The sequence below is a fragment of the Glandiceps talaboti genome, chromosome 8 (genome assembly GCF_964340395.1).
Source record: "Glandiceps talaboti chromosome 8, keGlaTala1.1, whole genome shotgun sequence".
NCBI lineage: Eukaryota > Metazoa > Hemichordata > Enteropneusta > Spengelidae > Glandiceps > Glandiceps talaboti.
Genome location: NC_135556.1, coordinates 6,727,431 through 6,741,185, shown reverse-complemented (window position 1 = coordinate 6,741,185; position 13,755 = coordinate 6,727,431). Strand labels below are relative to the sequence as shown.

At 36.5% G+C, this 13,755-nt stretch overlaps 1 protein-coding gene across 1 annotated transcript; it reads left to right on the top strand.

Annotated features, from left to right (window-relative positions):
* Positions 1-1,229: 1,229 nt before the first annotated feature.
* LOC144438708 (F-box/LRR-repeat protein 3-like) lies at positions 1,230-8,435 on the top strand. Its single transcript, XM_078127854.1, has 3 exons — positions 1,230-1,330; positions 2,719-3,593; positions 6,143-8,435. Exons 2-3 carry the CDS (start codon positions 2,825-2,827, stop codon positions 6,787-6,789), a joined length of 1,416 nt encoding a protein of 471 aa, XP_077983980.1. The 5' UTR covers positions 1,230-1,330; positions 2,719-2,824; the 3' UTR covers positions 6,790-8,435.
* The last annotated feature ends 5,320 nt before the right edge of the window (positions 8,436-13,755 follow it).

Genomic DNA, 13,755 nt, shown 5'->3' with positions numbered 1-13,755 from the left:
GCCAATGGCGGAGTGCGAGTTTTTCACTAGAGTAAACATATCGCAAAAAAAAAACTTGATTAAAAGTCTTCCCTGGCCTTTCCAGACGAATAAATTGTTACTACCTATGAAATTACGCACTGCTCCCTTGAAAAAAATGCATTAATCAACGTTTTTAGAGATAGTTAGGTGGCCTTTCAAACATTTCAAAAGGTGCCAGTGATGTATTTTCCCTCAAGTATGACGTCATTCTTGATTGACTTCCGAGCCAAGTTCTGACGAGGTCATAGGGCTACGAGTCTTCTATTTTGTTTATTTTTTCTGTGATGTATGGCTTGTCAGATTACATCGTTGCTATTGGTAACTGGGTATACAGGGAGTAATACTTCATCCAGAAGTGGTAAGTGACCACGTATGCGTGTATAGTACACGGAACGGAACCTAGGAATTAAATGGTCATTTTGGTCAAAATGTTCCATATGGCCCTTTATTTCCCCGATTTTTCTTTGATATTAGTGGAACTGGTATAATTATGTTATTCTTAAATATTTTGCTTTGTTCAGATGGAAAATACTCATGACCTAATGTTTTTCTCACTATGAGTTGCTAGACGAGTTGTGACAAAGTCCCCTTAGATCACTCGTATTTTCTTTGGCTGATCGAAGAAAACTATTAGGAAATAATATCTAAATATTACAAATACAATTAAAACATATGTAAATATTCGAGTTCCTCGTATTGTTTCTCTTGCACTCAATCATGAATGGCAATTGAAAATCCTGTATCCTGCCCACGCTTTTCAAGACTCCAGATGAGTAGAATTTTTTTTCAAAGTCTTAGAGTGGGTGAAAAGAGTGGGCAGAGCTTATTTTGTAGTTCGTACTGATTGGCTATTCATATTGTGACATATTACATAACATTGATCATCGTTCACTTACTTTTTGAATGTAAAAGATGTGGATATGTTGGTTGTGTTGTTGTGGCGCTAGCGAACCATGCAATTTGAATAGACCTCTGTGTATGGATGTATCTTCTACCTCCAAGGTAACTTACTGTATCTGTTATTTGCCATTGTTTTTTTTTGTTTTTTTTCATTGAATTTTCCTGTCTCACTAAATTTCTCCAAAGCCCGAGTATGCACGCTCAAGAAAAGAAAAGAAAAGAAATGAAATCATGTCGTAGAGGGCGCTACACTCTTGGACACTTACGACGACAGCTCAGCTCATTATACATTTATTATGCAACAGCGAGTTCACAACAATTTAGGTCATCCATGTTCAACACAACAACGTTAACACCGACTATTTTTCTAATGTCTGGAAGAAATCGAATCATTCCTTAATGGTTATCGGTAAGTGATAGCATCATACTAATAATACCAATCTAACGGCATATATCGTTATTTGCAGTATACCATTACAATTACATGTTCGTGAGGATTTCGTGTAAAAAAATCCGAAATGTTCAAAATGAGATGTCGTCATTGCGTTTGCATGATGAACGTATGTTAACATGGTTACATATTGTGAATGTTGCTTAACATACTGATTTTTGCGAAATAACGACTAACACTTCAACTTCACATTAACAGAAAATGCAACAAACATACCATTTGATGAAATGATGTTTCTTGAGTCTATCGATGGACCCGTGTATTTTTTTTGCGAAAATGAGAGAGAATTTTAGTGTCTGAACGTACGACAAAATGGCGCATCGCAGACTCTGCCAAATTCATATATATATTTAAACGTAACATTTGTTTGTATGTGTCAGTTCGTGTCGAGAATACTTGAAGTATAATTGTGTAGACATATATCATGGTAGTGTTCGTAGTTACAAATTGTTTGGAATTCGTAAATTGTGCCGCTTTCCGTCAGTTTTCGTACATGCCTACTCTGGGGTGGGGGTGGGTGTCAATGGTTTTGTTTTATTTGAGCTTTTTATCGTTCCAGAAAGTTTTGATTGCAAACACTAAAACGATAAAAAGCTATATTTAAAAAACAACAACACAAAAAGCCCCCATAAACCTCAATATCAAAAACTAACATTACAATTTTTCTAGAAGTGGCCGTTCCATCGTTTCAAGGTTATTTTTTGTAGACAATGTGTTTGTGTACGTGTGTAGTCTAGTTCTGGATGCACGCTGCGGGGATTCGACACGTCTTTAGCTCTGGTCTGGATGTATAGACTGCGGGGTTTCGACACGTCTTCTCCCCTCCGACGTGTCGAAACCCCGCACTCTATACATCCAGAGCTACGTGTAATCCTGCTCGTGCCTTTCCTTCTCCGGTGTTCTTAATAGGAACAATGTCAGACAGAAGCGAGTCCCGTATGCGTGCTGTGCTTGACAATGACACCCGTAAATCAATGAAGGGATTTTCCTATTCGACTATATATTCGTAATAACTCCTAAATAATTTCACCTCGGTTATGTTTAAAATTATTTGATTAACTATTATCCTTTAAGTTTTTTAAATATATTTTTCAGAAGTCTGGTCTTTTGAGTTATCAATTAATAGTAGTTTAGACCAAGTAAGTAACCAATTGTAAGAATTCTATGCAGGGGTGAATTTAGGTAGATCAGTCCCCAACAAATAGATGCTACTCTACAGTTAGTGTAAACATATTTCAGTATTGGGAAAGCATATATGCCTTGCCATATATAGTCATATTTTTAATCATTTATGATACAGATTTTAACTGCATTTTCATAGTCTTCTCTTGTCATTTTTATTACAGAAGTTTCTTCTGACCTTTTAACAGAGATTATCTGATACCAGGACAAGTCTAAAGACTCCGGTATTGGTCAGTTCTTGTCGTCAACAACATACATCATTCTGTAAACATGGAGTGGGAATCCAGAAAAGACAAACCGAAACCATACACATGCAGTAATCCAGACAGCGCCCTCCCAACTGAAGAATCTCGCTATGAGTCGTATGAACCAAAGTACCATGACAACAAAGTGTCGATTGTATCCACTGCCTCAGTAATAAAGAAATCATCACGACAACGAGCCATAACACAGCAGATGAAAAGTCAATTCAAAGAAACAAATTCATTCAAGGAGCTAGACTGGTCAAGTCTACCCTCGGTGATTCTCATCAAAATCTTCAAGCTGTTGAGTCTTTTGGAACGAGCTCGCGCATCAATGATTTGCAAGAACTGGAACGAAGTTTACCATTCACCAGACTTGTGGAGATCCTTTGAATTTGAATTCAACAAGGAAGATACATCATACTTCAAATCCACACCACCAGATCTGGTGAAGACAGTGTTGCAACAACATACACACCACTTGAAGTACGTCAGTCTAAAAGTAGACAGCAGTAGAGAGTCAGCTGAGACAGCATGTGGTATCTTATCTCAGTTGGTCAACTGTTCCCTCAACACCTTGGTCCTCATGTCAGCAGCACAACCAAGCTTTCAGCTTGTCTCCCAGAAGAACTTCGCATCTGCATTGACAGTGGTGTTTGTCAACTCCAGGGCGTTGTCATCGCTCGCTATTGATGATACCCCTGTGGATGATCCATCTCTGAAAGTACTGGTTGCCAATAGTAGGGATACGCTGACTTTGCTGAAGATGAGTAGTTGTCCCCATGTCTCACCAGCAGGTATGTTCAATAAACATATTTTAGTCAACTCTCAAAGTGTCAAAAGTTTCTCAAGACAAAATATCACAGTGCCAGATCTTCTGTTTTTGACAAGGCTGGACTGGACAATGGAAGCCAGTTGACTTGAAAAAATATCATCTCGCTCAACAAAATTCATACATTACTACATTTTATCATCTTGCTTGACAAAAATCTTACTAACACTGGCTTTTTCAAATTGTCTAGCCTGACAAAAATCAAACCTACTTTAAATAAGACATACCAATTTATCAATGTTAATCAATATTTTCCAAGCCAGACAGACCCAAGCCAAGATGTACAATATTGTTAATATAATGTTAATAGCTAAAATGATGTAGGCTTGGTGTTTCACTCATGGGACATACATTTTTGACACAGAGCTAGACACATTTCAACTCTAGACTAACAAATAACAGACACACAGTATTAAACACAGCAGGATCCTTTGCCCAATCACACTGAACTGTGATAAGCATTGTGATTCTTTCACAGTGCAGTAAAAACAGGCTTCTAATGAAAACATGATACATGGATTTGATGATTTTAATGGCTGCAATTTTTTATTTTCTAACTGATAATCAATATTTAAACTTGACTACTTCTTCATCCCCACTGTTCACATAGGCACCTGTGTAATTGTTTCTTTTGCATTAGAAGTTGTCTGAGGGTGTGTGTGAAATGTCATGTTACATGAGTGAAACACCAAGTCTACATCATTTTAGCTGTAAATGTCATGTTACATGAGTGAAACACCAAGCCTACATCATTTTAGCTGTAAATGTCATGTTACATGGGGGAAACACCAAGTGTACATCATTTTAGCTGTAAATGTCATGTTACATGAGTGAAACACCAAGTCTACATCATTTTTGCTGTAAATGTCATGTTACATGAGTGAAACACCAAGCCTACTTCATTTTAGCTGTAAATAGTCAGGACGCCAAGGTCCAAAAAGTGGCTTAAAACAAGACTTAGAGTTACCTTACATGGTTTGAAGTACAATTTTTGACATCATATTTGGTTAGAGTAATATCTGAGCCTTCAGAAAGCTGATGTTGCCCCTCTGGGGACTCTCTTGCGCAAACTCACAAGAGGCAGTTTCCATGGTAACAGTGACATTATTTTGAAGGATGCTAAACATTAAAAAACGTCATATCTCAGGCTCCAGAAGTGCTATAATCATAATCAAAGTATGTGTATATATGTTTGGAGAGACGGGCAACTCATTGATCATATGACTTTTCCGATCAAAGTTCAAAGTCATAGTGAAAATTCAAGGTCATCTTATTTTTTCTTTATTTTTATTAAAACTCGCGGAAAGGATCATGTAATCAGTGTATTGCTTGTCCCCAAAACCCTGTATACACACACTTACATCATATCAGTAGCACTTTCAGATTAGTATTCTATCCCTTTGGGACATGTATAATTGGGAATATTGACAGCAGTTGTCTTGGTAACAGCTTTTTGCTACAAAACAACTTCATATATACTTTTTTTCTTCATGTTTTCGGAAAGATTGTATGTTTGGCTATTTTCTGACCGACTTATAGCTTTACCAGTCATATCTGATGGAAGTATACAGAAAAGTTTCAATGAATGTTTAGATAAAAGTCCAACAATTAAGTTGAGCTTGAATCGAAAAGGTCATGTAATCACTGAATTCCCTGTCCCCTAAAATATATATAAACACACTTTAATTGTGATTATACCATTTCTGGGGCACAAGATATGACCTTTAAATGTTTTAGCATCTTTCAAATAATGTCAGTGTTACCATGGAAACCGTCTCCTGTAAGTTTGAGTGAAACACTAAAGTCTACATCATTTTAGCTGTAAATATCATGTTACATGAGTGAAACACCAAGCCTACATCAGCTTAGCTATAAGATTTTGTTTTCGAATCAGACAATAAAGAAATTGTTTCTACATGTACTTAACTAGCTACCATTATATATCATATAAAGCTGTACTAGCAGCTACGGAAACATTTTTTGAACCTCTTATGTCAGATATAATGTCTTACTCATAACCTGAATGGCATTGAATCACCTGTGGGTATGATGTTTTGTATCTACAAATGCCAATCATGTGTCTACACCTATATTTATAGAGAGTTAAGCTTCCAGTTTGATACTAGAACTTTGACCTTGACCTTCGTCTTCAGGATCAAATGTAAATTTTTCAATAAACTTGGACATTTATGCTGAGAGATACCATTCAAATGTGTACACCCACATTGTTTAGATGTGACTGTACTGTTCAGACAGACTTTTGACCTTGACATTTCATCAAGGGTGTACTAAAATGGGCTATCTGGGAGGAAAAGACATGTTTAATGAGTTGGAGTAATACAGCTGGGATCTTGATTTTCTGATGAGATGTCGACGAAAAAATACTTTCCAAAAATTCTTTTGACTCTGAGTCAAAATTTTCATTTGATACATGTACTACGAACCCAGAGTCCATGAACATTCATTGTGGGTATGTAACTTATATTCTGTGTCTTTCTGTTTGATTGAATCCAGGTATTCTGTGCGTGGCTGATTACTGCCATGGTTTACATGAGTTGGCGCTCAACTACAATCACCTCACTGATGATCTCCTCATGGCATTATCCAGTGAGAAACATGTCAAGTTGAAGCAGCTTCGTGTCGACGTAGCAACGGAGGATAATGGAGTAGCACCAACTCATCACATTTCAAGTGAAAGTTGGATTGCCATATCAAGCCATTCTCCAGAGATGAATCTTGTCATGTATTTCTACGTCACTGAAGATGTTCATTTCGATCCTTTCTTTGAAGTTGAAACGCCCGTCACCCATCTTTACTTTGGACGTTCTGTAGCCAGGGCTGTTATCGCAAGAGTTGGGGGAAACTGTCCCAAGCTCCAAGAACTGGTGATCTGTGCAAATGGTAACTATCCTTTGGATGATGAGGTTGTAAAAATCGCCCGCAACTGTAACAATCTGACATCAGTAGGTTTAAGTGAGTGTGAGTTATCGTGCTCTGCACTTGTTGAAGTTGCACGTATCTGTGGTAGTCGTCTGCAAGAGCTGTTTGTAATGGAAGATGTGTTGACAGAGGATGGCATGTATGATAGAGAGACAGCGTATCTGACCATGTCTAAGTATCTTGGGAGATTCTGGGTACCTGATTGTATGCCATACTGGTGAAATCAAAAGTACAGTTCAAAGTGACACTTTTGATAAAACTGAAGTGTCAAATATATTTATAATAATGTTGATTTGAATTAGAAAACCCAGACATGTAGCGTATACCCGGTCACTCAGACTGTGCAACAACTACATAAATTGACCCATCATTCACCAATACAAACTCAACAAAAAGTTTGACAACACAATTTACCAATGCCAAGTCAATCCCCCCGGTGGCCCCCATCTACTCCCACCAAATATATAGTCAACCCAGCAGCCCCAACCAAAGATCACCACAACCTTAACATGTCCAAAGTCCCTAAAACCATGGCAAATCAGATCCACCAAATTAGCCTGCTTGCCCAGAGTTGCCAATATATCTGGTAAACCCCAAATCCACCAATGGCTTGTTAACCCAGACTTACATATATATCTGGTAAACCCAGATTCACCAATGGCTCTTTGACCCAGACTCACCTATACTGGTATATCTGGTAAACCCAGATTTACCAATGGTTTATTAGTTTGCACTCACTGTACTGGTACTGTTACCACCTACATTGTATTTTGTAGTATTGTCTGTAACCTTTACATAACATTTCAAACAGAGACGATGCCTCGGCTACAAAGTTGTCAGAACAGGTAATATTTTTCAGTTATAGTGTGATATGTATGAACACTTACAGGTCAGTTTGATTTTATATATAATGTTGACCAGATTTATGAGTAAAAAGAAGACAACTAGCAATTTTTTCTTACAGATATATTTTGTTAATGTATTATCAACTACTAAATGTATGTTTATAGCATGGTGGTTGGTCAGCTGATGAAAAAAATGAAACTTCAGAGTGATTTGCCATAACTTGACATGTTACAGACTGCTCCTAAATGTCTTGCTATCCTTTCACTTAGCATCGGAAAAGTGCAGGGTGAAATTTCGCAAACAAAGTATTTAATATTTGTATGATGTACCGGGGTAGTGTTAAGTTTGTGTTTGATAAAAAGTTTTGTATTCAAGTATTTACAGGGTGAATGTGAGCTCCTAGTGTAAACCAGTTTGTTTGTACAGTGTACAAGTATAGATGGACATTTTACAGTTAGATACCGGGGTAGAGTCACATTTTAGTTCACAAGCAATGTCTCTGAAAGGTCGATTGTGAACTAGTTATTTGGCAGTTTTCCCAAAATGAGGTAAGCTGAGTATTAAAGTTGAGCACTGCCAAACGACTATATGTTTTACCATCGGTATTCACTGGTTGTTCGATAGTGTATACAGCAGTGTGTGAGGCAGTGTGAAAAGTTCACTGTGGAATAGTCATTTGGGTAGTACTTAAGTCAAGGCAAACTGATGGTGTTGAGCACCGCCAATCAACTGTATTTTACTATTGACAGTCACACATTATTGTGTCTCTAAAAGGCAGATAGTAAAACAGTCGATTGGTAGCACTCCAGTGGAAGTAAGCTGACTGTTGAGCCTAGCTGCCAAATGACTGTTACATTATATTTTCATAGTCTATCTGAGAGGCTATCAATACCAAGAAGTAATTTCAAATTGATGTATCGGAGCAAAGAGATCTTTGATATTTTACAATTTTTTCTCATTCTATTTCCTTGTTCTGGATAGTTTATTGTTTTTATTGTGATGTCACATTACTGTATCATAGTCGTCACTGTCAAATAAAATTATCGTAATGCCAATATACCAAAGCGTGTGAACGTGTGATGTGTAGTACAGCAAATTTCTCAATACCAGTTCTTGCTCCATTTTGTCTGAGTGAAATGAATGCACATGCCATGATACAGACATCAAATGAACACATACACCACAAAGGACCTTTTCATCGTGTGTTTGTTATATATTATAAGTGTGGCATATGCAGTTTCTTGTTGGTTTCTGCATGGTTGTATCAAACAGAAAAACTGCACGGTATTGTGAAATTCACTTTAGATATTGCCAATGTCCTATAATGCATCAGTAATGAAAATGATTTCTGCAAAAGTGTGCAAGTGTCTGTCAGTGTGTTTAGGAATGTAGAATGGTTATTATTTTTCAATTGTGTAACAATGATGTATTATTCACATAGGAACAACTCACACCACAGTTTTAGTATGCCCATCTATTATTAGTACCAGGTTCTACCCCCAAACTCGTGGTGTGTCATGGCAACATTGTCATGGTAACATCAGCTTATGTCATCAGCTCTAGATAACTGAAACGGCATGTTAATCCTTTCTCTACTAGGTGGTACATGTGTATTTGTTTGCACAATAGGAAACTACAAGTTGAGAAAAACATGTCTGATCAAAACTCTTACTACTACTGTGACAATGACACTTTGTGTTATGGCATTACCCTCAAGTTAAATACAATTTTAACAATACACTACTGTCCTTTTGGGTATATATTTTGCGGCCAGATCGTCCAAACATAGATATGCAAATGTAATGTATGGGGTGTGTCACACATGTAGAAACATCCTACCATGTTTTAAAATAGGTAATAACACCCCCCTCCCCCCCCCCCCCCCCCTCTTTTCTGGTTCAAGTAAGAACGGTTTGATTTTGGCAAAGTGACCTATAGACTGCTGAATTCAGGAACATTAGATTGTATTAGGTGACAACAGTGACCTCTAGGTTGAACCAAGGACATGTTGTTTTGACCACGGTTCACTCATGCATTCACTGACAGCTAGAGATATACTTGCTAACACTATGTAAGCAGGGCCACTGCAGTGAGTGCATTTAGTTCTTAATTTTAGACTTAGAGACTCTCTTTATAGCTGGCAACTACTAGTCGTGACTTGAGAGAAGTCAGAGATAGAAGCCAGAGCTGGGTGGGTATGTACGTGAAAATCTATCAAAGACATCTAGAGAATTTCCCGCGTTGGTATATTACTAACCTGGTTGATTGTAATGTGTCAATTGGCATTACTATTAAAGGCCCTTGACATACCCATCATTTATGTTATGATTACAGTATGTGTTATGACAAGTATCACCCTTGTGTACAGTTTATGGCATGTACTGTACAACCAGTGACAGGCTGGCATGAACAAGTGGAACTTATTACAAACGGGGAAAGTAAACAGTTGAATTGGGTTTAATAATTACATTTCATGATTTGATTAGAATAGTTTTATGGCCTCTTTACAGGTACATGAATATCAGGGGAACTTGAAATTCATTGGTGAGTGTGAGCTGTTGTATGAAAAGGCTTTAAAAGTGTTCTTATCAAATGACGGAATGTAATACATGGCTCTGTACTTACAACATGCTCTGCCAAGTATTATTAAACAATTCTTTTGTTTACTTCCTCTCTTTCTAACAAATTCCACTTGTTCATGCTAGCCTGTCACTGGTTGCAGCAAAACACACAGAACAATAATGGGTTTAATAAAGATCGCTTTTATTTGTTAAAATATTCTATATATTAATTATACACAAAAAATGATTTTCATCTATGCAGTCTTCGTAAAAAGTTTCCCCTTTATGATACTGACATGGACCTTATGTCAAAAATCTTACGTTATAAATGAGATGACATGTCAGATGGAGAATATATTGTGCATGGCTCCAACAAGCAATAGGACAATAAAATACTGTTATTACTCTGGCAATCAGAGCCTTTGGTTTACTAAGATAAGGTACAAACTAAATCTATTGTTCTTCTATGTGGTAGATTACACAAGTGGGTGATAGTGGTTCCTCTGTTGTGCAATTCTAAGATGTTGTAAACATTGAAAGTCCTAAAACAGTACACTGCAAGATCATGGAATGCTGTCAATAAAACTCTGCCACGCCTCCCAGGCCCTACTGAGACTATAGTTAAACCAATGTCCACTGAATAGCTTATCACTGTTGTGTCAACATGTTGCGACAATAGTTTTAGTTTGTGTCTATCTTAGTATTGAAAACTGAAGGCTTAATTACCAGCGTCGTACTTTGGAACGGCAAGTTAGAAATGAGACTGTAATTAAACCATTGTCCATTCAATGGCTTATCACTGTTGTATCAACATGTTGCGACAATAGTTTTAGTTTGTGTCTATCTTAGTATTTACATCCGAAGGCTTAATTACAAGAGTCGTACTTTGGAGTGGCAAGTTAGAAACAAATGGCGGAAATGAGACATTTTGATCCCTCTACTACAGACCTTGATCACTCGTATGATTTAATTATTCATCATTAATGTTTCTCTTTGAAACTCTGAAATGTTCGGTGTCCTTCATTTTCAAAATACTAGTAAACTGCTTAGTTTTGGTTTTCCAATATCACATCAACTCTTACTGGCATTTTACTCTTATGGATTTTTTGTAAAGCTGTCGTTCTCATTTCGTAAACCCAAAGTTGCATTTTGATAACATGAGTTGAATTACAGAAGTTTCTATCCTTGCTATTAAAATGTTACAGAGTAAGTTAAAATGTTTGTTCCATTTTGTATTAAAATATTACAACCAAATTCGGTGAACATCACCTTGGCTGGAAATGAAATACCAAATCGAAAGTTGTCTGTGTGTTTGGTGACAAAGTTGCATCAGTCACGTACACGCACACGCACACGCACATACACACACACACACACGACATGTAATTGAATTTTGTATTACGATAAAAGTTGAACAATGTAAAAGATAATATGCACGAAGGGCACATATACTAACAGATTGGGTTAGATAATCTGTCTGTCTGTGTCTCTTGCTCTCTCTCTCTTCTTAGTTACATACTGGTAGTAAATTCATGCCTATGACATGAAGAAAGTTCTCTTTAAAAGAAACTGAAGTGAAATAACATGGCAGTTTATCACTTCTGTGTCTGAATTTACACTTTGATATTTAATATTTGCAAATAACCATATATTCTCCAAGTTACACATGGTGTTACCTTTGCTTTCATTCCATGTACCACTAAGATGATATTATAGGAAACTGTAGGTATGTCACATGAACAAAACAAAAAAGAACAATCTCATGCTACTAGCTAGGTTGTCAAAAACATCAACACAATGCCAACTATAAACTCAAGATAGTAAATGTAAATTCTTGTAATAAAATGAGATGTTTCTGGGGTAAACTGAAATACAGTAAATCTAAAAAAAAAAAATTAACTAACGAGTAATTTGATATTTATTTTACTGGAAAACAAAAAACAGGTAAATAGGTAACAAATAAAGCATCTTCTTGTAAGTATATAGAAACACTGCACCAGGCTCAATATCTCATACAAATAAATCTTTGGGAACTTAGTAGAAGACAGTAAAACGGTGACATTGTTTGGCGTGAAAATATCTAGGTTTTCAGTACCTTACACTCTGTTTGATAAGTTTCAAATTTATGATGAGATGTGGGTTATTCTTTACTGATTTGACATGCGTATACCTGAGATAACATAGTGGCTGTACAAATGTGACTAGTATTACAAATACAGGATAAGAGTCACTTGCTGAATAGCAATGAAAATCACAAGACCAGAAACAAAACGTCGTTTGGCTCAACAAAAATCTTATTAACTATTTCTAAATTTTATCATCTTGCTTGACATAAATTTCTGTGGTTAGATTTTTTTTGAGCAGATAATAAAATGTAGCAGTGTTAGTAAGATTTTTGTTAAGTCAGACAATAAAATGTAACAACGTTAGTAAGATTTTTGGGGGGACAGACATTTTGTTTTCATTTTTTGTGATTTTAATTGTACCATCAAAACTATTATGACAGGAGGGATGTATACTTGGTGTAACAAACTTGAAGACACACAGATTGTTCCTTTCATTTTAATAAATATCTGACCACATACCACAGACAATATCGTCTGAAAATCACAGACTTCTTTGCAGCATTGGTATATGTGCCAAATTTACTGTTAGGTCAGTGGGAAAGATGTTTTGGCTTGTGAGAATGCACAAACAACTGAAAAAAGAGTATACCTCAGATACCATCGGTATCTCAACTATATTTCAAACTTTGACACTATGCCACACAGATACTATGTGGGTTGTTGTATATATGTATATATATGTACATGTCATATCCTGATAACAGCCATCAATAATATAGTGGTACTTTGTCAGCTGATATCTCATTTTTCCTATTATCAAACTTTTTTCAAACCACATTCATGAGTATACCAACTTTTCAGAAATGTTCTTACTTGATTTTGTACAGCTAGTGTTAAATAGATAGGATGGTACAGCCATACAAATACAAATATCACTTTCACTGTACTGTCTATAAAACAAATGTCTAAGAGTTGTTGCTCTTTTGACAAGTATAAACTTGATGATTTAGAATTGCATGTCACTGGCCAATGGCTGAGGTAGCAATTTCAACAAACAGGTAGTGGTAGTTACACTCAATTGGGTAGTTACACTTACTTGCTGACTGGTTGTACTCAGCTAGGTTACTTTGACATTATGGGTATGCTAATACTGTCAATATAACTGTATATTAATATATGGTGGCAACTACACTGGTAGTTACTTGCTGAATGGTAGTTCTCAGCTGGGTTATTTTGATAACCTGGTTATGTTGTAGCTGTCAATATATCTACAACATACGGCAACAATTGAATTCTACATTCACTCAGTTAGGAAGTTATATGTATTTGTTGACTGGTTGTTCTAAGCTGGGTTTCTTTGACATTATTGCTATACAGATACGTCAATATAACTACATGTGTATTCTGTACTGGGTAACTATTGAGATAGTGAGGTAATGGGCAGTACTGCTGGCTGGTGGTCCCCGGTTGGGTTACTTTGACATCATAGCTATACTTTATTAGTCTGATACTGTCAATTGAACAAAACAGTGCTGGGCAACTTTTGAGTTCTATCCAGGTAAAACTTCTGATTGGTATGGTACAACAGCTGGACTGCTTACACATCGCTGCTATACTGATGCTGTCAATATAACAATACAATGTTGGGCAACGATACAGAGAGAACTTCTTATATTAGTATACCACAGCTGGGTTGCTTTATTATTGCTATACT

Coding starts and splice junctions, on each gene's coding strand:
- LOC144438708 (XM_078127854.1), top strand. CDS start 2,825: ATGGAGTGGGAATCCAGAAAAGACAAACCGAAACCATACACATGCAGT. Junction 3,594..6,142: donor TCCCCATGTCTCACCAGCAG/GTATGTTCAATA, acceptor GATTGAATCCAG/GTATTCTGTGCGTGGCTGAT.